Source organism: Balaenoptera ricei, chromosome 15 (genome assembly GCF_028023285.1).
Source record: "Balaenoptera ricei isolate mBalRic1 chromosome 15, mBalRic1.hap2, whole genome shotgun sequence".
NCBI classification, from domain to species: Eukaryota; Metazoa; Chordata; class Mammalia; order Artiodactyla; family Balaenopteridae; genus Balaenoptera; species Balaenoptera ricei.
Genome location: NC_082653.1, coordinates 76,577,268 through 76,603,711, shown reverse-complemented (window position 1 = coordinate 76,603,711; position 26,444 = coordinate 76,577,268). Strand labels below are relative to the sequence as shown.

Sequence of the window (26,444 nt, the reverse complement as noted above, 5' to 3'; positions counted from 1 at the left end):
CTCCCACCCCAGGACAAAAGCAGCCAGCCTAAATAATAGAGAGGTGATTTGATGATGGTGAAGACGACGATGACCACCATTTATTGGACATTTACTGTGGCCTAGCACTATGTTAAATGCCTAAAATACATTAATTTTTCTCCTTTAATACTCACATAAATCTAAGAGCTACACGTTATTTTTCCCATTTTATGGATGAGGAGACAAAGCCACAGCAAGTTTGAATAATTTACCCAATTACTTCTGTTAATGTCAGAATCTAAATCCAAACACACATGATGAGCTGGACAGTAAAAGTCCTCACCTAGACATGCTGGACCACAAAAGTGCAGGAAAACCCTCTGAACAGAAACATCCTTTGCTCTGAAAAACAATGACATTATTCTTTGCCATCTAATGACCCCTGGAGACCAGCACCCATCAGGCTCTCAGGGACTCCATCACATGGGTGACATTTTGTATGTTTCTATGTGTGTATCTTTTTCTCCTTTAACTAAAAACATCACTAAAGAGATTTTTTTAATTACCAAGGTTTAAAAATGAAAATAATCCAAACTCTTTATCACTCAGACATAGACACTGTTAACACTTGGTGCATCTTTTTCCAGTCTTTTTTTCTTTCTGCGTGTGTTTAACAATTTCAAAGTAATATTGTGCATATAATGAAATGCATTTTGCTTCTTTTTTTAAAATAAATTTATTTATTTTATTTTATTATTTATTTTTGGCCACATTGGGTCTTCGTTGCTGCTCACGGGCTTTCTCTAGTTGCGGCGAGCGGGGGCTACTCTTCATTGTGGTGCAAAGGCTTCTCATTGCGGTGGCTTTCTTGTTGCGGAGCACGGGCTCTAGGCTCTCGGGCTTCAGTAGTGTGGCACATGGGCTCAGTAGTTGTGGCTCACGGGCTCTTGAGCACAGGCTCAGTACTTGTGGCGCACGGGCTTAGTTGCTCCGTGGCATGTGGGATCTTCCCAGACCAGGGCTCAAACCTGTGTCCTCTGCATTGGCAGGTGGATTCTTAACCACTGTGCCACCAGGGAAGCCCGCATTTTGCTTCTTTAATTGCAGTAGTAACAATAAAAGTAGTACTTTTTGTGGATTATGTTCTTACCTCTGCCTTAAGAGACAGATACTATTACCCTATTTTATTGATTAAAAGACAAAATTGAACCTGAGAGAGGGTATGTAATTCACCCAAGATCACTTCTAGGATTTTTCTTTTAACTTTTCTATGACCATGATCATTTTTTCCTTTTTAATAAAATTCCTTAGCAACATTATTTTTATGGGTGAACACTACACAGGTGCATCAATCTGTTCCTCAATTTGGGGACATTTAGGTTCATGAAGTCTGTGTACTCGATTCATCCAGAGATTTAGAAAAACCCGGGTTCAAATGCTTGGGGCCTCTTTTCACAACTCTATGACTCTTGGCGAGTTACTTAATGTCTGCAGTCCTATCTCTCTCACTGTGAATTGGAATACTAAAACCCACACAGTGGGGGTGGGGAGAGGTTCAGGAGGTGGTGTAAGGTTAAAAAAGGGAATATATGTAAGTGTGTCATAGCATATTTCCTGTCCCTTCCTCTGTGCTGACAATAGCCATGTAAATAACATATTATCGGGTTGTTTCCTAACTGCATGATGAAATTTGCAAACAAATGCATATATACGTTTTTGTTCCATTTCGGATAGATAGAAAGAGAAAAGTTGGGCTAAATAATATGAAAAACATTAAGGCTCTTTATGCACACTGCAGAATTATTTTGCAGATAGAAAACTGACATTCCTCCCCAAGTGGATGAGTGTCTGCATTACTACAACCTTGCCAACACTGTGTATCAGCGTTTACAGTTTTCTTCTAGTTTGGTAGATGAAAAAGAAATATATCTCTTTTTACTCTGCATTTCTTTGATTACCAGTGAAGTTGAACATTTTTTCCCCGTATGTTTATTAGCCATTTATAGTTCCTCTCCCATGAATTGACCGCTCTGCTTTTGAAAGGAAGGATGAGTCTCCAAGGGCTAGCTAGAGAAAAGATGCTCCAGTGATCATTACCACAGAGCCCTGGGGCCAGGAGTTGCAGGAAGAGAATTAAGAGCCTCCTGGGAGTGCCAGGCGACTATCAAGCAGGCTTCTTCCTAAACCATAGCACAGCTTTCGACACAGCCAGCCTGCAATCAGTATTTGTTCTCCACCATTTCATTTGTTCTGTTAAGAAATATTTTGGATTTTTGAGAGGGGCTCTTCACATTCCACTCAAGCCAGTGCTTATAATTCTTTCCGGGGAGACGACCAGCATGCCTGTTCGGTTCAGATTTTTGCTCTGAGAGTCCCATCAGTTCACAGTGCGTCGCTGTAGATCTTGCCTGAGTCTTTTACGATCCCTGCCATCCAGCCAGGGGCTGTGACTGCTCTGTAACCTTCCTAGATTTAAACCATCGCTTGCATTCTCCTCGTAGGTTACAGAGCCGCAGAGCCCATCCATACTGTTGTCTTAATATCATTCTCTCCTCCTTGGATTTAGAGGGTAAAATAAACCCTCTGCCACAGAAGTGCTTATTGATCACTGAAGTACATAATAAAGTCTAAGAATAAACTAAGACCAAGTAATCGGGCCTGTTCCTGGGAGATGACAGTAAAACCCTGGCCAAGGCAGTCTCTGAGGGCTGCCTTCCACGTTGGAGCTAGGAGGCCCCCCTTTTAACTAGGCGTCCAAATGGTAAGCAGTGAATGATAGAAACCAGACAAAAAGAGTACATACTTAAAGCAATTATACTCCAATAAAGATGTTTTTTTTTAAAAAAAGAGTACATACTGTATGATTCCATTTATATAAAACTCTAGAAAATACACAAACTAATCTATAGTGACAGAAAGCGGATCAATGGTTGCAAGGAGAGGCATAGGTGGTCCAGGGAGGGAGAGGATGGAGGGATTCACAAAGGAGCACAAGGAAACTTTTGAGCGCAGTGGATGTGTTCACTCTCCTAATTGTGGTGATGGTTTCACAGGTGTATACATGTGTGTATCAAATAGTGCATTTTAAATATGGACAGTTTATTCATGTCAATTATATCTCAATAATGCCACGAAAAAAATAGTAAGCAGTGCAAAGAGACAATCCTTGGCTCACCTTGTGTTGGAAATTTTCTTTTCCATAAGAAGCTATATATATATTTTTTTAATTATTATTATTATTATTTTATTTATTTATTTATTTACTTATGGCTGTGTTGGGTCTTCGTTTCTGTGTGAGGGCTTTCTCCAGTTGCAGCGAGCAGGGGCCACTCTTCATCGCGGTGCGCGGGCATCTCACTATAGCGGCCTCTCTTGTTGCGGAGCACAGGCTCCAGACGCGCAGGCTCAGTAGTTGTGGCTCACGGGCCTAGTTGCTCCGTGGCATGTGGGATCTTCCCAGACCAGGGCTCGAACCCGTGTCCCCTGCATTGGCAGGCAGATTCTCAACCACTGCGCCACCAGGGAAGCCCAAGAAGCTATATTTTAAGGAACATTTAGGAGGACTTGTAAGACTAAATTTTACCTTCACGTTTGAATAAACGGGGGTTTCAGAAGACTGAAGGGTACCAAACATAAAATAAAAAGGCATTCCAAAGGCAAGATAACCCTCTTTCTTCATCCCTTTTCCTTTCTTACATCCAAACCTTAAAGGTGACTTTCTATATAATTATTTGCTAAAACAAAAGAAGCTGAGCCCTTTAGAAAATAGCATTAGTTCCCTTCTCCCCCCACTCCTTCTGCCATTATATTTCCCCCACCCAGAGGAGAGGTCCTACAATGAAGAAATAAAGACTACTCCAAAATGTTGGCAGTGTAAAAGGGGACAGGCATTTTCAACACAAAGAGATGTTTGTTTTCCTTGCATTTTAACTCTTAATTTTTGACACAGTGGGGAACTCCAGCATGGCTGCCATTTAAAATGTAACAATGCTTGGTGTTCTGATTGCTTCTGTCACAGGGGTGTTGTGACTGAAGGCCAGGAGACAAAGCAAATGAGTCCAAAGACAGTGCCTGCTGCTGAGGTGCTGGTCCATTTCTCTGCATCTGAATGTTTCTTTTCTCTGGCCCAACGAGGAGTCACTCAGGGAGACTGAAGCTGGAATTTGTACAACCTCTTTTCAGTCCCCTTGATTTTAATCAGAAATACACAATTATTCTTTTCCTCCAAATAGAGAAACTCAATCCCCATTTTAAATTCAATTATTGTAATTGCAGCATTCAGAAAAATAGCACATTCATTTTCTAATAAGAGATTGTGGATACCAAATTACTGCATATAGTATGTCAAAACAGGAAACTTGAGACTGGCAGGCCAGTGGGTGTTTTTATCTTGGCAATTTGTATTTTCTTGCAGACAATTTATAGTAACCCTACCCTTCCTTGTTTATGACATAGAAGACAGGGTTTTCAAGCCACCCTAAAATAAAGACTGTTGTTAGGTACAATTCAACTTAAAATCCCAGTTATGAAAATAATGAATTCTAAGAGGGGCAAAAGTGAAGTACCTAATAGAAGAAGAAAAGGAATCAGGGTTTGGGTCCTATGGGATGGCAGTCCAACATGTCTTCAGATCTCCTTGAACTACTTTCTAATGTTTGTAAATCAGTTTGCCCCAAACCATATTTCTATTCCTTTCACCATCTTGCATTTTAAAAATAAGACAGAAAATCTGATTGGTGGGAAGTCGATCACGTGGCCATTATGTTTCAGCAGCATGAGAGCACCCTGTCCCCTTTTCCTGTTTAATTCCAGCTGCTTTCGTTGGCTTGAAGTGAGTCAGATGTAAGAAGAAATACTTTAGGATTTTGAGTTTCCCGATTTCCTTAAAAGAATAACCTTAAAATCGGATTTTTACATGTGTACAGTGTTATTTTTTTAGGATTTACTTTTACCTCAAAATTATGTTCATGTTTTTCTCGTAGACACACTCAGACACCCACCATCTTCAAACACCTTAACATCCATTCCATCAACTACTGTTTATTTATTGCTCTCCTTCATTAGACACTTCTTGTGACACTTTCCCTGAGATGTTTGGCTCCTGTAGTTTATGAATTCATTCTTTCACACACATTTATTGAGCACCTACTAGGTGCCAGGTTTAGGAAGAGCAAGATGCAGGCAAACTCTGAGATATGTTTGGGGAAACTGACATAGTGTTGGAGGTACTGGAAACCAGCAGCTAAAATAATGGTCAGAGAAGTCCATACATATGGAAGGGAGAACAGACATGTCCACGTGTCCCAGAGGGGTAAACCTCCTCTGCTGAACTGCTGAGTGCCTACTAAGTGACAAGCACTTTAGTTATATTCTCTCAACTAATCCCCATTTTTGTAGTTACCAGAGTTAATGCTTTCGGAAGTTTGATCTCTTCCCAGGGTTACTCTGTTGTCTAATTTTGTTAGCTCCATCCTTAAATAGGCCTTGCATATAAATAAATCTGTGCAAAGGACTATCCAAGTAGCTCCTAATTCTGATTGGTCAGGATCTCTGGACAAATTCCAAAATGGCTGGCTTCCTAGTTGCACCAATAGTGACTCTTGATGTTTTTGATATTTATTGTGTGTATCTGTCCATTTATTTACTTTTCCAGTTTGAATTTCAGTGAACATCTTAATAATGTCAAAGCCCATAAGACATAGTTTGCACTATGCATAACCTACAAGTTTAGATTCAAAATCTTAGACCTATGCATTTTACTTTAGCCCCTATACACAGAGTTACTGACTACTATTTGACTGAAGAATAAGTCCAAACTGTATTAACCTCCAAAACTGTGCATCAAGAACTGAAAGGAATGCTTAGAAAATTGAATTCTAAAGGGTCTTTCCTTGTTGGTATTTTATCCATGAAATAAAACCATTCATTACCAGGAAGATTCCAGTTGTTCTCTTCTTTGAGAGGGAATGATAGTTTCTGCTTTTGTTTGTTTGGGTTATTGTTTCCATTTTTGTGTAGCATAGTATCAGGTCTTCAAACACCTCCCAAGCAGAAATCCTTACAGAATATGATTTCCCCTCTGGCAATAAAATGATGGAAAAATCCAACCCAACATTTAAATGACTATTAAGTTACCTCATTTCTGTGTGTGATATAACATATCTTTCAGGAAGGAGTTGGAAAGAACTATTAGAATTTCTCTCTGGCTGCTTTCACATGCTTGAACTTATTTAATTCTCAAAAAAATCTTGTGGAGTATACATCATCCACTTTTACAGGTTAAAAAAAAGGTAGGCTCCAAGATGTTAAGTACCTTTCCCAAGACTGCATGGCCGCTAAATTGAGGGGTCAGAATCTGAACCAAGGTCAGCGTCAGATTTAATAAGAACGTGCTATGTGCGGGTTCTGTGCTAGGTCCTGCCCTTAAGGGAGAGCCGTCTCGGGGAGAGTGGAAACGTGGCTGATGGGCTGCGTTCACTGTTGCTTACGTCATCGAAACCTCTTTAGTTTCAGCTTGCCTCTACTTACCCTCTGCCAAGCCATCAGTCAGGAAGATACTTGCTGGGAACATGAACTTTGGAGGACAGAACTGGGTTCCAGTACTGCCTCTGCCCTTGGAAGCCTTCACTTCTCATCTTGAAAATGGAGGGGTCGTCATACTTCCCTTCCAGGGCTGTTGTTGGGACATCCTTTTTTAATGACTGATAGCTGTTGGTTGGCATTTTTAGGGGAAAATGCTTTGAGATAGTTCCTAGTGAGAATCCCTCCCCAGAAAGAGCTGTGCTGCAGAGATGGGTGTGAAATGTACTTCAGGATCCAGGCTTTTCCGAAATCGGCAGCTCAGAGCTGCTCTGCTGTTGTGGCTCCTCCTCTTTTTCCCTTTTTTTAAATTTTTTTGCCAGAGGTGGACATTGTCCCTTTGACAGGGAATTGAATCGTGTAGGCACCACTTAGCATGGAAAGTAGGAGCTACATTCAGTGCCTCACAACCTTAGGGGCTTGAAGGAAGAATGGTTTGCAGCAGCTTCATTACCTAGGGAAAAAGAACTCGGAGTTACAAGCACCTTAAGAAAGATGCTTTTACTTTGCGTGTTGGAGAAAATAGAACAATTACCTACTGAAGGCGCAGTGGATGAAAAAACACCTCTGTTCTTACCACCTTGATCATCTAATCTGTTCAGATTTATTCTGCCTTCCTGAAGGTGATTCAAGCCAGGCTGTCCTTGCAGAGTGGCTGCACCAGTCCTCCCCCTGGCTGGGGCACATGGTGATCGCCTGAGGCTCCCGAAAGACAGACATTTCCTACTGCTGAGAGGAGCTTCCTCTGAGGGCTGGAGCTCCACAGGAAGTATCTGATATGTGGAATGCGTTGAAGGAGGCAGGGAGGGAGTCCATAAATCATCAAATCGTTGTTGAGCATCTTTTAGGATCCTTAAAACTGCACTAAGCCCTGTGATGATTCCTAGGGCACCAGACTACTCTCTGAGGAACTCACCATCTGCCAGGGAGCAAGACATATATGCGAAATCAGTGGAGAATTATATTCTATCTAAACTAGAGCCAGTTAGATTTCCAGCACCTGACACACATACTCTTTTTTTTAAAAAATAAATTTATTTATTTATTCATTCATTTATTTTTGGCTGCATTGGGTCTTCGCTGCTGCGCACAGGCTTTCTCTAGTTGCGGCGAGTGGGGCTACCCTTCATTTTGGTGCGTGGGCCTTCTCATTGCGGTGGCTTCTCTTGCTGTGGAGCACAGGCTCTAGGCGTGTGGGCTTCAGTAGTTGTGGCAGGCGGGCTCAGTAGTTGTGGCTCACAAGCTGTAAAACTCAGTCTCAGTAGTTGTGGCGCATGGGCTTAGTTGCTCTGCGGCATGTGGGATCTTCCTGGACCAGGGCTCAAACCCCTGTCCCTTGCATTGGCAAGCAGATTCTTAACCACTACGCCACCAGGGAAGTCCCAACACACATACTCTTAAAAAAAATTTTTTTAAATTAAAACCTCACTCTTTGGTGAATAATGAATGAACCAATGATCTCTAACACCTCTTGAGTTCTTCCTGTGTGTCAGGCACTGTTCTAATCCCTTTTATGTGTACTACCTATATATTTATTATATATTATTACTATATGTTTATTAATGCAGTGAATGCTCTCAACAACCTCATGAGGTTGATGCTATCAATAGCCCCATTTGATAGCTAATGAAACTGAGGCACAGAAAGGCAGGTTGTTTGTCCGAGGTCCTACAGACAAATCACAGGTGGTAGAGGCAGGATTTGAACCCAGGCCAACTGGCTCCACAGTCACAGATGAAGGAGAGTAAGATGGTCTTTTCAAGAGCTTGTTGGCATTTTGGTTCAGACGAGGAGCAACCAGGCTTTGTTATTGGCTCATCTGGCTCTGGCTTCCCTAAGACTTCAAGCACCCTACCCCTTTCTAGAACTCAGACCAGTGCCGGCCAACCCTGTGTGGTCCCACCCCACCGCTCCCCTGGCCCCGCCAGGCCTCTCGTTTGTCGTTTCTCTTACCGAGCACATTTCTAAATGAGGAAGGTTGCTCTGCTTTAAGGACATACAAATGGCTTGCCCTCACCTGTCAAGCATGATCCTTGTATTTTACCAGGCCCATTATGAACGCAATCTTTCTGTCGAAAATTTGCATACCTCCTTTCTTGAAAAGTAATGACAGCAATTTCTTTCCCTCTGCTCACTTTCTGAGTGTCTCATTTAACGGCACCTGTGAAACCGACAGGCGCAGAGATGAGAAGTGAAAGAGAGCAGTTGATTAAATCATCATCAAGTCGGGCCTCAGAAAGTCAATTCTGCTTGCCGTCTGCAATGATATCCTTTTATCTTAAAGTAATGAGCTATGGCACTTTTGCATCGGGTAATGCGATAAGTTCTATTAGCATGTTCCATTTGCCTCACAAGCAAGGGCAAGTCATTTTAGCTAGCTCATATCACTGCAATCAAAGCAATTGGCTTCCCAGGCAGAGAAGAAAGGGAAAAGGCTCAGGATGATTTCTATGGATCACAACACAGCGGAAAAAATAGACTCTTGTATTATTTTAACCCATAACATACTTTTCCTTTTTCCTCATCAGCAAATTTGGGTTTTATTAGCTCACACAGGACTCTGAAGAGAACCAAGCTTTAGTTGAAGCAAACCTAGGGGGCTCAGGCCCCACCCAAAGGAACAAGCAGCTATGATCTAGAAAGGGAAAATTGCAGCATTACAGGGGGTCACAAATAGAATCCTGCCAAAGCAGATAACAGAGAAGGTCTCCCTGGTAATAACACTGTGGTCTCATAATAAACTCTTCCTTCACACCATCTTCAAAGTCATTTGTAATAGGTCCCCAGGCAGGTACGGATTAATGCTATTGATGACTTAGAATCAGTAAATCAATGACAGAGAGGCAAAGGATCTGTTGCTTAAGCTTAAAAGAGATGGTTTACAAATCACTGGGCCCTAGACTGTCTGCTTTACCTTTGGATAAGAAACTCATTTTTCTCATTTTGGCAATCACTGAGGCTTGTGAGCTCTGGGTTTTAAGTACATTTCATCTTCGGGGTTTATGTATGTTTATACCTGGCAAAATGTGACTTCCTTTCTTCTAAGGAAAAAAAAAGTGCTGAACACTTCAGAAGTTTGCGAAATATCCATTTCTTCCCCTATTTCCAAAAACCCCGCAGTATTTTAATGAGCTAAGTGGAAATTTACAGCATATAAATTGTTTTTTTCTATACCTGGATTTCCAGGTGACAAAAAAGAAAAAATATTGAAAATTAATTTGTGAGCTGGAGCACTTCAGGTTGGACGACCTGATTTCTGGCAGTGTATTTGCACTTCTAATCAGTGATCAGAATGAACCCGGCGAACAGTAGTCACTTTAAAATTATTTACTGAAAGAAAATGTGTGATCATTTGAGAGACCCCGGAGGGAAAATAAGTTTTCTCTTAGCCCCCTCAGATCACATTGGTTGTTTGAACTCTGGCCAGTTCAAGCTGAGAACTTGAAAAGATGCAAGGTTCTGAGAAATCCCCATATAGGAATGATAAGGTTACCAGCACAGAATTCCAGAAGCTTCTGGAAGTTTGTTCTCCATTTTACCTCCTGAACAGCTGAAGATTGACCTTAATAATATATAGACCTTATATTATTTTCAAATGTGCTCATTTTGTAACTGTCAGAAGTTTTATTAGTAGCTTTTAAACTATTGTTGGGCACACACATCTTTTGATTAGGTTTTCTTTTCTTTTTTTTTTTTTTAAAGATTTTTTTGATGTGGACCATTTTTAAAGTCTTTATTGAATTTGTTACAATACTGCTTCTGTTTTATGTTTTGTATTTTTGGCCATGAGGCATGTGGGATCTTAGCTCCCCGACCAGGGATCGAACCCGCACCCCCTGCATTGGAAGGCGAAGTCTTAACCACTGGACCGCTAGGGAAGTCTCCTACTTTCATTTTTTTTTGAGCTATTTTATTTGATCAGACGTAGTTATTGTGGAAGTACAGGGGAAGAGGAACCAATGATATCGTTTTACAGTGAGAAACCCCAAACCATTTTCAGAGTTAAAATATTCTTTTTATTTCTAGGACCCCAATAGCTTTAAATTTCACTTACAGTCCAAAGCCAGTATGAGAACAACGTAAACAATGTGAGGGACTTCTCTGGTGGCGCAGTGGTTAAGAATCCGCCTGCCAATGCAGGGGACACAGGTTCAAGCCCTGGTCTGGGAAGATCCCACGTGCCGAGGAGCAACTAAGCCTGTGCGCCACAACTACTGAGCCTGCGCTCTAGAGCCCGCGAGTCACAACTACTGAAGCCCGCTCGCCTAGAGCCCGTGCTCTGCGACAAGAGAAGCCCACACACCACAACGAAGAGTAGCCCCCTCTCACTGCAACTAGAGAAAGCCCTTGTGCAGCAATGAAGACCCAATGCAGCCAAAAATAAATAAATTAATTAAAAGAAAACAATGTGAAAGGAGGGCTATGTGGAGTGATAAAAGACAGACAGCATCAGAGTTGCCATATGTGGTACAAAATACTGCCCAGTTTTTGCATGTACAAGGAACTGGGCAGATGGGAAGATGGTGGTGTATGTGTTTTTAGTCACCATGCTGCTACCTCACTTCTTTAAATAAGAAAGTAAGTGTCATGTTTTTTGCAGGTGGCTTCTTCTGAAATTGCTTTTAGGTGAGGGATGTCTTTACCATCTTAGGTAAACCGCCTGCCCCAAAGGGGGAATCGATTCGTTTTGTCACTGGCAAAGTGAAATTGTACTTGATGTTAGGTGCTATAGTTTACAAGTTGGGGTTCTCTCTCATTTTCCTCTCATTTCCTTTAGGCAGAAAGAAGAATAAAATAACTTTGTTCAGCCATGGTGTTCAGCCCTGACATCTTTGGTGGCAATGATAAATGGATCTGAGATACAAAATAACTGTTCCAGCAAGGTCCATTGAGCAGAATAGAGAGCAGTGCCCTCCTCAATGTCATGTGTGTGATATATTCAGTGATTGCCACTTTCTGCTTAAGAATGCATTCCATCACCAGGTCCCTGGAATTCCATCTCGTTCCATCATTCTGAGTGAGGCAGAGAGGTGTCGCAGACCTTGGCTTATTTCTATATGTATCAGAGTCTTAAAACACAGATGTTGAGATTCCCAAATGGAAATGAGAAATGTTTGCTTTTGAAGAAGTACAATAAAATCATAATTATGTCTTGTCTGGGCCTTTTAATGGAAGATACTTTCTTCTGGGCCCCAACTCCCTTGGTTCTGCAAATAATTTTAAGTCTGCCCAGTGTGTTCAAACATACACCCCATTGTATTAAGCAGTTAGTCAGTGTTTCCTGTGCCTTCTTTCTTTGGAATTACTTGTCTTTTAAATCATAGTTTGCTTATGCTGCATGAAATCAGGAATTCTAAAGATGAGTGAGAGGGATCTATCAATATGATTGAGCATTCGCTGTATCTCAAGGCCTGGAGAAAGGTGAACAAGGCACTGCCCTTTACCTACACAGAGCACACGCTGTAGCAGGGAAGACTGTTGTGGCCAACAGTGAAAATATAGTTTTGTAAGGGATGGAGACAGAAGCAGTTAATTCTAAGAAGAGTACTGGAATTCTAAGAATTCTTTTTTTTTTTTTGGCTGCATTGGGTCTTTGTTGCTACGTGCAGGCTTTCTCTGGTTGGGGCGAGCAGGGGCTACTCTTCGTTGCAATGCGCGGGCCTCTCATTGCGGTGGCCTCTCTCGTTGCGGAGCACGGTCTCTAGGCACGCAGGCTTCAGTAGTTGTGGCTCACGGGCTCTAGAGCATAGGCTCAGTAATGGTGGCACACGGGCTTAGTTGCTCCTCGGCATGTGGGATCTTCCTGCACCAGGGTTCGAACCCATGTCCCCTGCATTGACAGGTGGATTCCCAACCACTGCGCCACCAGGGAAGCCCTCTAAGAATTCTTAAATTCTAGGAAGAGTATTGGAAGATCAGAGGAAACTCTGTTTTTAAAGGTAAATTACAAGTTTTTAGGTAGAAACTTGGAAGAATAGAATTCCAGGCAGAGGACATTGTTAAGTGCAAAGATGGAAGGGCCAGAGGGTGTGACCGAGTGTGCTGGGGTGTGACTGGAGCAAGGGATGTGTTAGGGTAATACCACTCAAAGAGTGGATGCAGACCAAGGCCAGTCTGTGAGCTGTTTGTAACTAATCCGCTGTGAGGTTAGTATAGCACTTGAGAGTAAGCATTTGGGAACTTTTATAGCAATTCAGTAGAATAATTTTATATCTCTTAAATCTAACAGTAACATATTTTTACGTGTCTTTGCTTTCCTTTTTCATTTTTCTAGCAATTTATTTTTTATTATATCTTACAAAGTATTGGTCTAAAACGTATTGGAAATTAGAACAAAAACAAATGGTCCTTCTCCAAAGAAAGCCCGAGTAGCCCTGGGTTGGAGGAGCAGTGGGAAATGGGAGAGTTGGAAACAGCGTGAAGAGTTTTCATTGCCCTCTCGGCCATGGGAAGTGTCATGATCAAATTGGAATTTAGGAAATCCACTCCGGTCAGTAAGGACTTGGATTAGAAACGAAAAGAGACTGTAGGCCCTGGAAAGCAGTCATTAGCCTCTTGTAATGATAAAATAAAAGCCTGAACTAAAGCAGCGGCCATGGCCGTGAAGATGGAGAGGATTTAGAAAGTAGAATTAGTAATGTGGGGTGAGGGAGAAAGATAGATCTGCTCAAGAACGGAATCAAGGAGGCTGACAAGACTCTTCACTCGGGCAGTTGAGTGATTGCATGGTGATGTCATTACCAGGAACAGCATGGGAGGGGGCAGGTGTGGGGTGAGTAGAAGATGGTGCGTCTGGATTTAGATGGATACTTGAGCCTGAGGTGTTTATAGGGCTTCAGGAAGGGGGTATAGCAAACAGAAACATATGTTAGTAATGGTTAACATTAATTGTCTACACTTACTCTGTACTATGCCTAAGTTGTTTACATGTATTAACTCATTTTATTCTCATCTCCTTAGGAGGGAAATGCCGTTATTACCCACACTTTACAGATAAGTAAACTGAGACTCAGAGAGTTTAAATAACTTTCTCAAAATCACATAGCTGGCAAATGGTAGGCATAGAGATTTTTTTTAGTCTCAACATATACATGGTAGCTGGAACCAAGGGAATCTTTAAGGACTCCCCTGGAAATCATATAGAAACGATAGACCTGCAAATGCAACTCTAGGGAAACAATGACATTAAAGAATATGCAGAAAAGGAAGGGCTGTGAACAGATACTAGGAAAGAGCAATATTGGTGAATGTGTACAAGGGAAAAATTCCAGCATGTTCAATGGAAACATTCCAAATTTCCAGCACTAGGGAATTTTTTTACTAGATTATTTACAATCCATTACAGTGGATTACAGTGCAGCCTTTTAAAAAATGTGATGTTACTGGCAAATATTACTCATTAGACTAAAATATTTGACATATTAGGTAAAAACAAAGCAGGTTACCAAATAGTAGGACTTTATTTTCATTTCTTAAAATTTGTGAGTGAAGGATGTAGAGAATGGAGGAAAGACAGGAGTGAATTATACAAATGTGTTAACAGTGTTTATTTGTAGATGGTAGGCTGATGGGTGATTTTTTTAAAATGTATTTAATACGTATGTATTTATTTTCAAAAGGAGGAAATATTGGGGAGGGGGTTGGTTGGTTATTTGCTCAGTTTAAGAGGTGGGACTTGTCTGGGAAAGGAAGAAGGTGGCTCCAAAGTTTGGTTCTAATTTGGGAAACTAGAGGGAAGAGGAGGTGAAGAGGAAGTTGAGTGTGATGGGTTGGAATGACCGAGGTACTCAGGTTAGGAGCTGGTCTCTTTCTAATTCTGCATTCGAGGCATGTGGCTTGGATTTCATGCCTCCTCTTTCCCTCTCTTGTCTTTGGTGGGTTGGGGGTCATGTCTTTGTCTGAAGGCTGAGTGACCGAGAATTCTTCCCTGTCTGGCTTTTAAAATGGAGGAAAATATTTTCAGCTGTTCACAAAGGGCTTTGAAATCTAGTCCTGGAGAGTACTCTGTCATCTCAAGCTGGTCGTTAGTGTGCAACCTGTTTGCTAATAAACCAATACAGGACCCCGATGTCAAAATGCTTAAAATGGTCAAATCAGCTGGGACCCCGTTTCTGCATTTGACATGCCTTTTCCATTTCCCGGCCTCATGCAGAACATAAACCTGACTCAGGAGGTGGCTCTATGTGAACTCTCATAAATTGGAGTGGGTATCTAGGGAGTGGGGAGCAGACACTTCTTCTTTTAACCTTTCAAGACCAAGAATCATTTGGCCAGAAATCCACAACGTATTGAACTTAGGGTGTGAAAGCCGTACAGTGTATTAAATGTGAATTTGAGACCATGAATTTTACCCACACCGACTCTGTAAAACAGCCTCCCTTTTTCATAAAGCAGGCCCATAAACCTCTGCCAGCGAAGCAGAAAGACTCCTTAGGACTGTGGCTCGCTTTCCGTCTGGGGTTGTCAACAAACCCCCTTTATGAGTGGAATAGACCTCTTGTATGTGTCGAGCTTCTGGCTTTGGCAGAGCGTGTTAGGAGCCAGGCTAGGCAAACGTTCGGCGCTGTTTGCTGAGTGCCTTTATTGCCTTTGCATAATTTATGAGCTGGAGGGGTTGACCATCATTCGTCTCTGCCAGGGGCTGGCACTCGAGGCTCCAGAGAGCGGAGCTGTAAATTGGATGGTGCGCTCCTGCTGAGCTCACGGCAAAGTCCTCGGGTCAGTATGGGAATTTAATACCAGAAATGGAACTGTTTTCTCAGCGCACCATGTGGGCCCCAGTGCAGCACAGACGGTTCTGGCAGACTCTGTGACTGGCCCTGTCGAGGGGCTGTCACTCACCCGGCGTGTTGTGTGGGGAGCCTGAGCATTTTTAATCGGCTTGGCATCCGTGCTGCTTCCATAATGGATACCAGTAGGTCTCAGTTCTTCACCATATGCTTAACTCTGGAGACAAGGTGCTTCTGGGTATATCAGTAATTACTTGATGCAGAATTAAGTGGACCTTGAAATTAGAACTGGACTGTTGGAAAGCAGGAAGCTTGACACTTTGATAGAAATAACCATTCCCAGGGACATACTGCTGTTAGGGTGGGGGGAGGGACGTGGACAGTGGTGATTCTTTGCCCCTGCTGTCCTCCCCGCTCCTTCTATCCCCTGCACACCAGTCCTTGGGGGTGTGGGCAAATCCTCTGCCTCGGCCTTCAGCTGCCATTGAGTACCTCACAAGGTGGGCTGTGAACATCTGGGGAAATGAGCCTGCCTGGCAAGAGCCTCTTTTCTCTTGCACACCCCTCCTGAATCATGCTTTGTCACTCTTGAAAATGCGCCGGAACTTAGGAACCTCAAGTTAATTAAAGGCAATGGAGAAACTACACAATCAGGAGAACTGCTGCTCCTCATCCGTCTGCTGTTGGAGGCCTTCAGGGTCTTCTTCGCACCCATTTTCTTTCTCCGCTGGCTTGACTTATTGTAACAGAGCAATCACTCATCAGGCAGAAGAAAGTAAGTTAAGACAATCTGCGGTTGGGAGCCTGGTTGAAAACAATGCAGTGGTTAAAGCACTGTCACCAAACCTCTGATAAACCCGTGGTATTGAGGAGCCCGTGGGAAGAGCAGAAAATGTTACAGCCCTCCAGGCCATGAGGTTGCTATGTGAGTTCCTGAATGCTTGTTGTACAGACAGCTTAGGCTGGAAAGAAGTAGTCCCCAAACTGAATCTTAATATAGCAAGATGTCCGTTTGGATGGGGGTTTTGTTACTTTCCATTGAAAACACCCTAATGGTGGTTTAAACAATAAGGTAACTTACTGTTATCTGAACGAAAAAGTCCAGAGGCAGGCTGCTCTGAGGTTGGTTCACATGTCTCAGTTGTGCCAGGATTTTTCTTCCCTTGTTTTTATACTTCAGCTTTTGGCCTCATTTTTGCAAGATGGCTGCCACAGATCTGGACATCACATCCTCATGCAGTGATGTTCAGAGGAAAGAGGCAGTGCTTTCTGCTTTTCTCCTTTTTTTGAGGAGAAAGGAGTTTTCCAGAACCTTCAGCAGACATTTCCTCAAGTCCCAAAAATGGGTCTTACGGCCACCCTTAGCTGCAAGGAAAGTTGGGAAAGAGAGAATATCTGGCTTTTTCAATCTCGAAATGTCAGGAGAAGGTACAGACTAGGGAGAAGGGGGTTGTGAATGGCTGTGGGTGTGTAGCCAGCAGTGGCTGCCATATAAGCAAATTTATTTCCTGTTTCTGTTCATAGCTACATCAACTCCCTTGTCCAGGTGGCCGCACTAAAAAACCTTGGCATCGTCGTAAACTCGTCCCTCTTACTTGCTTCCCACATCCACGTATTATCAAGCCCTGTTGGTTCTCCCCTCAGAATTGCTCTGCCATCTGTTCTGCCCTTTCTCAAGCCATGCACCATGCTGGTCTAGACACTGTAAGGGTTGCCAACCCGGCCTCCCCGTGACCTGGGCCCTTCCCCACGGCACACCATCTCTCCTCCACCCCACGGAAGATTCATCCTCATGGAGTAGGTATATCTCTGATCATGTCACACTGGGTACCTCGACTGTGAAACTGAAAGCTGCTCAGGGACCAGTCCTGTGTCTTGACTGAATGTCTGAGCAGCTTGCGGCGCTAATCAAGGGCTGCTGCGTGAACGAATGGATGTATTTACATGCTGAGTATTTACTCTGACAGAACACACCCGCTTTTTAAAAATCAAATACTGGAAACAGTCGGTGTGAAAAGTGGTTTGGGGGCTGTCTGCCCGGGGCCTTGAATGCCACTTGAAGGAGTTTAAACTTCACCCTCAAGAGGAAGTGTCCTGTGATGGTGAAGGGGGCAAGCTGTAAGACTCACATTTGGTTTGAGTTCAGGTTTAGTTTTATGATTGCTGCATACTCTCGTAACTCCCGCAAGTTACGTAATCTCTCTGTGCTTTAGTTGTCTCACTTGTGAAGTGGGGATGGTAAGACTCACTTTATAGGATCTGTGGAAGACTACATAAAATAATTGAGGTAAAATGCTTAGCATGGTATATAGCACATAGTAAGCACTCAAAAATATTAGTTATTATTACAGAACTTGCTTCTCTGTTAAAATCATTTAGGTCTCAGTCTATTAAACTGTATTAACTAATATTAAGTCTGTTAATTCCATGAGAGCAGAATCTTTGATTCCATTTTCATTATAGCCTGTCATAAGGCTTAAGCTTCCAACACATATTATTGGAAAAATTAATTTGTCACCTTAATGACAGTCTCACCCAACATCATTATTTTCTTTGAAAAATAAGGAAATAAGCTTAGCTGGGTGGACATACTTGGCCCAAAGATACAAAACTGGGAAGAGTAGAGAGAGGACCTAAAAAAGAAAAAAAAAAATCAAATATTAGATAACAAAACACTCTTGGTTTTTAAGAAAATTTGTGTTCTTTTTTTTTCCTTTACTTCTAATGAGGAACCCAAAGCTTTGAGTTAACTATCATTCTCTGGTCTTCTGAAACCGAGGTCAACAGTTGGAATTTGGAATCTGTTAGATACGGTGTGAGTCTCCTGCCCTAAAACTTTTTTTTTTCTTCTTTGCCCATATCATTGATTTGTTATCCTGACCTCTTGTTCTTGGCATGTTTTTAATAGAGAATATTCCCCCTTTTCTCTGGGCGATCACAAGTGGTGAGCCTTGCTGAACGTGTTCTGTTCCTTTCAAAGCCCAGATGAGAGAATGCAGTGCCCAAAGGTTTACCTCTTTTCCTCTAGAAAAGCACCAGGAGAGAGAGAGAGAGCTCCATTCACATTAGCTGAAGGTAGAACATCTCCATTAAGAAATTGATTTTGCTCTGAATCCCATTGAATAATCTTGAGTTACCTTAATCTCTGGCCCGGTTGGCTCCTCTGTGGGCGTCCCCTCCGCCGTGCAGCAGGGGTGCTCGCTGGTGTGACCAACTGACCACAGAACGAGCCACGGAGCACCGGCATCAGATGAGGTCAACAGAACAATTTCTCGGCATTTTGCTTCTGTTTCTGTTTACAGCACTTGAGCTGAAGAAACTTTCCAGCTCAGACAATGTTTCCTATTTCCTTTACTTGTCTTGCTTTTTTTTTTCTGTAGCAATAGCAAAAACGTACTCAATTTTTGCACTAATGCTTCTTCTCTTGTCTTCCTTTTCAGTGTGACAGCGATAGTGACCAGGAAGAGAAGGTAAGCCCCCCTTTGTCCCCCCACTGTGGGCATAGTACACAAGCACCATGAACACCGCGTCTCCCTCACACAGCCTCAGGGCGGGGGGTGCCAGCTGCATGTTGACAGCACCTCTCTTCTGCAGAGACAGGTTTTATTCACACAGTGACATTGCCTATGATAAGAAATAACATTGAATTTGTGAGCCCCACTTTTTAAAAATAAGCCCTTTAATGTTGCGTATATGTGACACTAGGTTTTCACTTTATAGAAGCTTTTAAAAGAGGAAATTGTTTATTTTAATAGCCACCTGATTTTTCTTGTTTTATCCTTGATTGGAACATTAAACCCGCTACTAAGTATGCATTTATAATGTCGTTCCTGCATTTCTTTTACTACCCTTATGCTTCTTCCTGCTTTTCTGTACATATTGGTCTTCTTGATAGAAATGTTAATCGTTTGTTTCTAGGAGTGTCTTCATGGAGGGAGAGGTGGGCCAGGGCTGTCAGGTGGGAACCACTCTCTTCTCGTCCAGGTGGATGGTCGGGGGGAGGGCACTTCTTCCAGCAGGTACATGCTCTGTTTCAAGGCTGATGGCCACCAGCCTCTTTGTATCCAGTTCAACACGGATCAAGAAAAGGAGCTCGATTTGGGTGCTTCTGGAAGATAGCATCACAACCTGGTAAAGTGAACGTTCTGCTGCCTGAGGCAAACGGATTGTTTGTCTGTTTGGTCTTTCTTTCTAGCTTTTGTCCCAACCCCCCAACCAAATTTCTTTCCAATTTTATTCCCACTCTATGTATTTTGAAAAGAGTTACCTGAATACCGTGGTTTCTATATTGCTTGGCACCAAGAGGAAGGTACCAGTCCTCCCGTCCCCAGTTTCTGGATCTGTCCTGCACAGCTGGCTTCCCTGAGCCCTGTTCTCTGACTCTCACCTCCTACGTGCTGGTGGATTTTACTCAGAATCCTGTGGTTAGTATTTGGTAGGATCTTTCCATCAGGCCTAGAATTCTCCCTCCTTCTCTGCTGCCAGCCTCCAAGAGAGATCTAAAGGCTCTTGTTTTGTGCTGTCGTTAATTTGAATTCAGCATATGTAGCCCGTTATAAAATGCGAGACATCATCATTTGAGCAGGTCAAGCATATTCAGATGAAGACAAATGGTGCTTATTTGATTTCCTTAAAATCAGGAAATGAAAAAAGTGCTCTCTGGAGAAATCATGTTCTGCCTGACTTGGATGATAGACCAATGCATGTCCCCCAGATAAGAGCAGGCTCTCGCCTTGAGGTTTTTATCTCTGAAGGACGGCTAGGACTGTCAGCTTGCTGACATGTGCATTATCCATGTCATTTTAAACAAAGTGACCTACGGAAGGGTGCGCTGCGCTGTGACATGGTAATGGGCTGTTGGATGACAGTGAAAGTACACACTGGAAAGGGGGCTGTGGATTATTCTTTTGTTTAACTGACAAGTAGGAGCTTCCTTTCGCCAGCCCCCAGGAGTCCTGGCTCCTTGGAAGTCGGTCCCCCAGTGCCTCGGGCAGCCAGTGTGTCGCGGGTGCCAGAGGCACGTAGGGGCTGAGCATTCTCGCGAGCTTGCTGGCCCCCAGAGCCGTCCGGGCCACATCCCACAGGGCAGTGGTCATCTCGTTCCATCAGGTGTCGCAGGCATCCAGGGAGGGACTGGTACTTCTGGCCACTGCTGGAGATCTTTTACAGGTGATCGTTGATCTCACTTTCCAAGTAGGTGGCACTTCTCCAAGGGGACGAGGCTTCCTCGAGGTTTCACAGCCAAGCAGACCTTCTTTCCTTGAAAGGCAGTGTGACTTCAGGAAGTGTCACAGTCTCCAGCAGTGGCAGAAGGTGGCAAGGACGTTCAGTTTTGCGTTCCACCTAGGTGTCTTGATCAGCAGTGTCAACCTTGACTGCGCTTCCAAATGCCCCGGGAGCTGTACAAGTCCAGTTGCCTGGGACTCTCTTCAGGCGTCTAGCACCCCTTGTCTAGATGATCACTAACTCTGGTAATGTCGAGAATTATCAGCGCCGCCTGTGGTTTTCAGAGGTGTCTGGGCGCCCGGTGTTTCCTGCATCCTGAGAGCACCGCAGCTAGTTGTTTGCTGGGATCTGAGTCCCCGAGTCTTTGCCACCCAGGTTTTCGCCTCTGAGTGCGGGAAGCAGCGAAGTGTCGGCCCAGAGGAATGGGCAGTGGGAAGGTAGCCAGCACCCACGGCTCCGAGTTTGGGGTGATTTCAGGACAATGAAGGACAAGAAGAAGATGTCCACAGGCAAGTCCGCGGGAGGGGTGATGACGGGACACAGAGGGCCGCGGGGCGTAGTCCTCTGACATGTGTGCATTTCCTGCCTTGGCCACCCCAGGCGCTTTTCCTGTGGACGGTGGTGGCCCTGCAGATCCTCTTCTTCTTACTCGGGAGCTGCTTCACAACGGCACTCACATCAGAGTCCCTGCCCTGCCACCCGGCTCTCCTCCAGAGGGCTCCCGGCAGGAACAATCAAGACTCTGTAATTGCAGTCGTGCCTGCTTGGCCCTGTTACAGTTAAGACTGTCAGGCTTCCCCTTTTGGACTGAGATTGTCTGGTGTTTATCATCGACTTTAACGCTACCCTCCCAGACTTCTCCTCCGAGCCGGAGCCTGGGCCCCTGTCAGCCTCCCCTGTGCCAGAGCCTCTTGCCTGGGCCCCCCTCGGAGCCCCAGACTAACCTGGGCTGCTTTCATGTGCTGCTTGGAGGATTCACATTCAAATCTGAATTGCTAGTGGTAGAAAAGATGCCACTCCATGTCCTGGGATGCCTTCAGCAGCCCCGCCAGGGATGCTGTCGGAGGCAAAAGTGAGACTTGCAGGGGCCCACTGGGATTTCTCTCAGGAAGACCTGTCATTCTCTTACTCCGTAGGGGTCTGCAGAACTGGCAGTCTAAAGTTAGGGTACTGTATTTCACACGGCTGACTGAATTAGGATAAGCTCTGCTTTCCTCTGATACGAAGCTGTAATTTATAAAATGATACCCTTACTAATTAACGTGGAAGGGACTGCGAAAGGGGCTAGAAAAGCAGAGCTTTCCATAAATGCAGGAGACATTCTCATACATGGAAGAGGCTCGATGAGACACTGGGCAAAGCGTCCCTTACCCTCCCCTCCCAGCCATGTGAATACATCTCACGTTAATGTCAGCGGACCTGGAGGACTTTTGTGAGGAGTAGAAATTGGGTAGAAGATTAGAGAAGGCTGGAAACACTGCGTCTTAGATGTGGGATTGTTCGTCTTTGCAGTTAGTGCAAAGAAAAGAGGCAGCACTTGACACCTTAATCACCCAAATTAAGCAATTATTCCAGTCCCCCACTGGAAATGAATTGGTATCATGAGAACAAAGAGGCAACACGCCTATTTCCACATATTTGGCCTATATTTTCTCTTGTTTCCTCTCTTTCTGTACCACTGGCAGCAGCCCATTGTGCTAAGAAACACCCCGTTTGGTTATGAAATCAATGTGGAGATGAAAAATAATTCTCTTTCCATTTACCCGCTCCCTGTGTATTTTGTGGGCCACGTGACAGAGCTGGTTGGAAGGTGTAGTGGCCAGTGGTCAAGCAATTGGGCCTCCGAGTCTGATGGCCTGGGCTTGTTTCTGACTGTCCATTACTGTTCTGGAGCCATGGACAAGCCTTGGTTCTCTCATCTGCCAAATGGGGGTAACAACAGCTCCACCTAGAGTTTTGTAATAATGAAATTGGCTCAGTGCCTGGTCCGTAGTAAGTGCTCTATAAATATTAACTTTCACTAGTTTTTCTTGGAGCGGAGTGAGGGAGAATCACCTGGGGAAGGAGGAAGGCTATCCTTCTCTTCCGAAAGCTCAGGGTCTGCCAGAAAACCTGCCAGAGGATAAGAGGTGTGATTTTTTTTCCACTGGAACCCGAGGCTCAGCCTTCATCCCCTAGGGCACTTCTTCCTGACACAAGCTGAACGGAAGTGTTGTGAAATTTGGAAGGGTCCCCAAACAATGATTTTTAAATTCCGTACCCCAAACACCAGGCTTTCCTTTGGGCACAACCTGGAGTCAAGAGCAAGTATGCCGCCCTGGAGGGATCAGATGATGATGAAGTGGGTTGTGCAGCCCTCGTCCCACAAGCCAAACACTGTCAGTTCCCAGATACCCAGCACAGGAGAGAGGGTCTGATGCAGTCTATCTGGGGTGGGGGCCACAGCATCTGTATTTTTTTAAAAGCTTCCTGATAATTTTTATACAACTGGTTTTGAGCACTACTACCTTTTTATAGATGTCAGAGAGAAGCATTTACTTTCCTCTGTTTAATGCTTCTAATGTTTTGACAGCTCAAGAGAAAGTCCTGAAAGCTATAGAGGTGTTGTGTATGTCCGCGCACCCCACGTGCTTATGTTTGTAGATGTGTGGTGTATACTGCATGCAGTACACACACACACACACACACACACACACACACACACACACACACACACAACCTCTTCATAGATAGGAGCCGTTCTCCTGTTCCTCATGAGGATTTTAACACGACTCCTGATTGCAGTTTCCTGTCTCTGGGCTTTTCATGATTGGAATGACCACCTGGAGAAGGCTGCTTGGTCCCCGTGACTTGCTCACCGGTACCCAGGACAGCCTGCTGGGACACTGGCTAACTGCAGACGCAGAACCACAGAGTTCCCACGTCAGCCCCCTCTCCCTTAACATGCAAACACTTTCTGGTGCATTCTAATTTTTTAATTCAAGCTACCTTTGTTGTGTTTGATCATTTTGTATTCACTTGTGTGCGAAGGGGGCAGTTTCTAAGAAAAGCAGCAAGAAAACCAACAGAGGCTTGTGTTCCTAATTCAACACAAACCACATGCCTAACTTGGCTGCTGAAGGACCGAGAAAGTGCTGAGTTGTCGAACTAAAGACAGGGCGTGCGGCTTGTGCTTATAGTGGAAGAGTCCCGTCCCTCCATCGGCCACGTTTCACACTTGGTAAAAAGTATGCACCCTCAGCAACATTCCACAAGCTCGGAAGGCCTTCACTGTTGCTTGTAGAACCCGCATCCTTGGTTTTGAAACAGGACATGTTCTGATCAGGAGACAGCTTAGAGATGCTGTCCTGCACTGCACATAGAGAAAGGAGTTTTCTCCTCCCTTCCAGTTTCATAGCAGCAAAGCATACAACCATTGCCCAGAAGAAGAGTAGGGACCCAAGTTCTCGTCTTTATATCCCTAATGTTCAATAATGTTCATTGTTTTGAAAAATTTGCATTTCCTTTTTTTGGATACTCATCTCCCAATGGAGGGGATAAGTGAAGCAACTTCAGAAAACTGGTACTCACACCTGAGTGCACCTCATATCAATCCCAGGATTTATCTTCTGGGCTCCCAACAAATTTCTTTTATAGTTTTACTTTCTCATAAGACACTTCTAAGCCATTTATAAATTTCCCACCTTATTTGGGAAATTTCTGCAATTCTTGGCTGAGTTTCAAGGGCTGTTTTGGATGTCTGAATCCCACGATGCCATCCACTCGACCTCCAAGATCAGGTCTGGGTCAAAATGACACGTTATTGTTCTTCCAACATCACCATGTTTCCAGTTGGCTTAATTCCATCCTATCCATCAAAAATTCCTATTGATACCATCCTTGGATTTAATTTCTACTGCATATTATTTTAAACCCTCTCATTAAGTTCTTCTCTTTGTCATATCATAGCATTTTCATGCCAAACCAAAAATTGCTTCACTCCCATTAAATGTGTATGTAGAATATCTGTCCATTACAACCATGTCATACACCTGAAAAAGACAGAGGTTTCATATATGTATATACATATATTTATTTATATAAATATATATAAATATATAAATATGCAGATTCTTTATTAAATATAAATCAATAAAATGAATACTTGAGTTATTGGAAATTGGTCAGACATCTTCAGCTAAACTCTTGTTTCTTAGAATGAATAGTGAGAGGAACAGGTTCTGGACGTTCCCTTGTTCTCATGGGTGGGTAACGGAGAAGGACACTCAGAAGACCTGGTTTATCATTTCTCACTAACCAAGTGTGTGGCCTTGGACAAATTACCTAATGTTGCTGAGCCTTAGTTTTGTCATCTATAAAATGGGGCTGGAGTCAATGATGTAGCTTTGAATATCCTCATTTTCTACGTAGCTATTTACCTAGACCCCAACAACACAGCAGACCCAGAGGGAAATGTACATGAGTATATTTTCTCTTTGCCAAGGTAGAAGGAAGATTATATAAAAAATTTCTCCATTCTTTCACCTCTCTCAAATTCCTAACAGTGAATAAACATACTGTGGATGGGTCCAGGCACATCTGTGTTGACTCTTTCAAGTAACTAAAGGAAACTTACTATGGGCCTAATATCTAAACAAAGGTCATTATCTGTTTGTTGATTCTTTCATTTAGTCATTCACATCAACTCACTTATTTTTTTTTTCAAGTACCTACTGATGAACCAACATGGACTTGACAGAGTTGCTTGACTCTGTTGGGTCTGTCACCATGCACTTGCCAATAGGCAGCAGAGCGGTTAGTTTAATCTTATTCCTCAATTACCCAAATTATTTAGGAGAGCATGGGAGCTAGTGAAGAACTAGTTGACATAGTATGTTTCAAGAACTCACTTGATTGGTGAGTTAATAATGAGTATTATTTAACCTATAAAAGGAATTCTTCTGGAAACGTCCAGTATTGAATACATGATTCTACATTCCCAGAGAAAAGATCAGCTGCTTTCCTTTAGAATGAGCCATTGGCTTGGATTTTATGGCTTAGCTGAAGGGAATGTTGCAAAGCCAAGGAGGAATTAGGTGGAGGTGGTGGCTTTCAGCCTCATGAAATGGACCATGAACCCTGAGCCACCTGAGAGGGAGGTCCTAAGCAGAGGCGTTAGTACTGGTGATGCCTTTAACTGGCGGCTTGTCAGTAAGTATGGCCTGGGCTGCTCTTTGGTTGTCAGAAGAGTCTATCTTACTCTACATTTGGGTTGGAGAATGTTTGTCCTCAACAAAGATGTCTGAATTTCTTTTTGGTCATGCACATGTGTATTTGTGTGTAGGTGTGAGTGTCTTAATCCCCCCTTGGCAACTTCCAGATGGTGATATATAATTATGGGTAATTACTCCTTGTAACTTTGCCATACCTAGGTATGATAAAGATAATAAAATCTCTGTATTAGAATGCATTAGTAATTAGCCAAAGTTTATACTTTCATAAGTCCTAAAATTCAATACATGAATATTATTTCTTCTTCTTCTTCTTTTTTTTTTTTCCAAAGTTACAACTGGGAAGATCAAATTGGCCTACTTCTAGAGCTTTTCCCTATTGGTTCTCATGAGGATCATGTTGAGAAGTACTGGCTGTATACCTACTAACCAGAGTAGCTTTCTCCATTGCTGTTCCACTCCCAGGTGTGGTTTATAGTCTGCCAATTATATGCATGTTTACTGAGACAGTGAAATGGAGCATTTGAAGTAAGGACTGACCAGGAACCCCTGGCATGGGTGGTTGTGGTACCCAGGGCACTCAGTTTGGGCCTCATCTTTCCTCGTTGGGACCCTTAATGATTTTTCAACTCCCTAACTTCTTGGTAAAAAAATGCAGATGCTACTCATTTTATTAGGGGCAGGGAACAAATGCGATTAGGATCAATAATAATAACTAAATAATAAGATGAAACACTAC

General features: G+C 43.3%; 1 protein-coding gene across 4 annotated transcripts in view; it reads left to right on the top strand.

Annotated features, from left to right (window-relative positions):
* The window catches only part of AUTS2 (activator of transcription and developmental regulator AUTS2), a 1,122,616-nt gene that overhangs the window by 783,300 nt on the left and 312,872 nt on the right, over positions 1 to 26,444 (top strand). For all 4 annotated transcript variants that reach the window (XM_059898924.1, XM_059898923.1, XM_059898926.1 and 1 more), the window contains exon 5: positions 18,710 to 18,739. In XM_059898924.1, the coding sequence (XP_059754907.1) occupies positions 18,710 to 18,739 (30 nt within the window). The remainder of the gene's footprint in view (positions 1 to 18,709; positions 18,740 to 26,444) is intronic.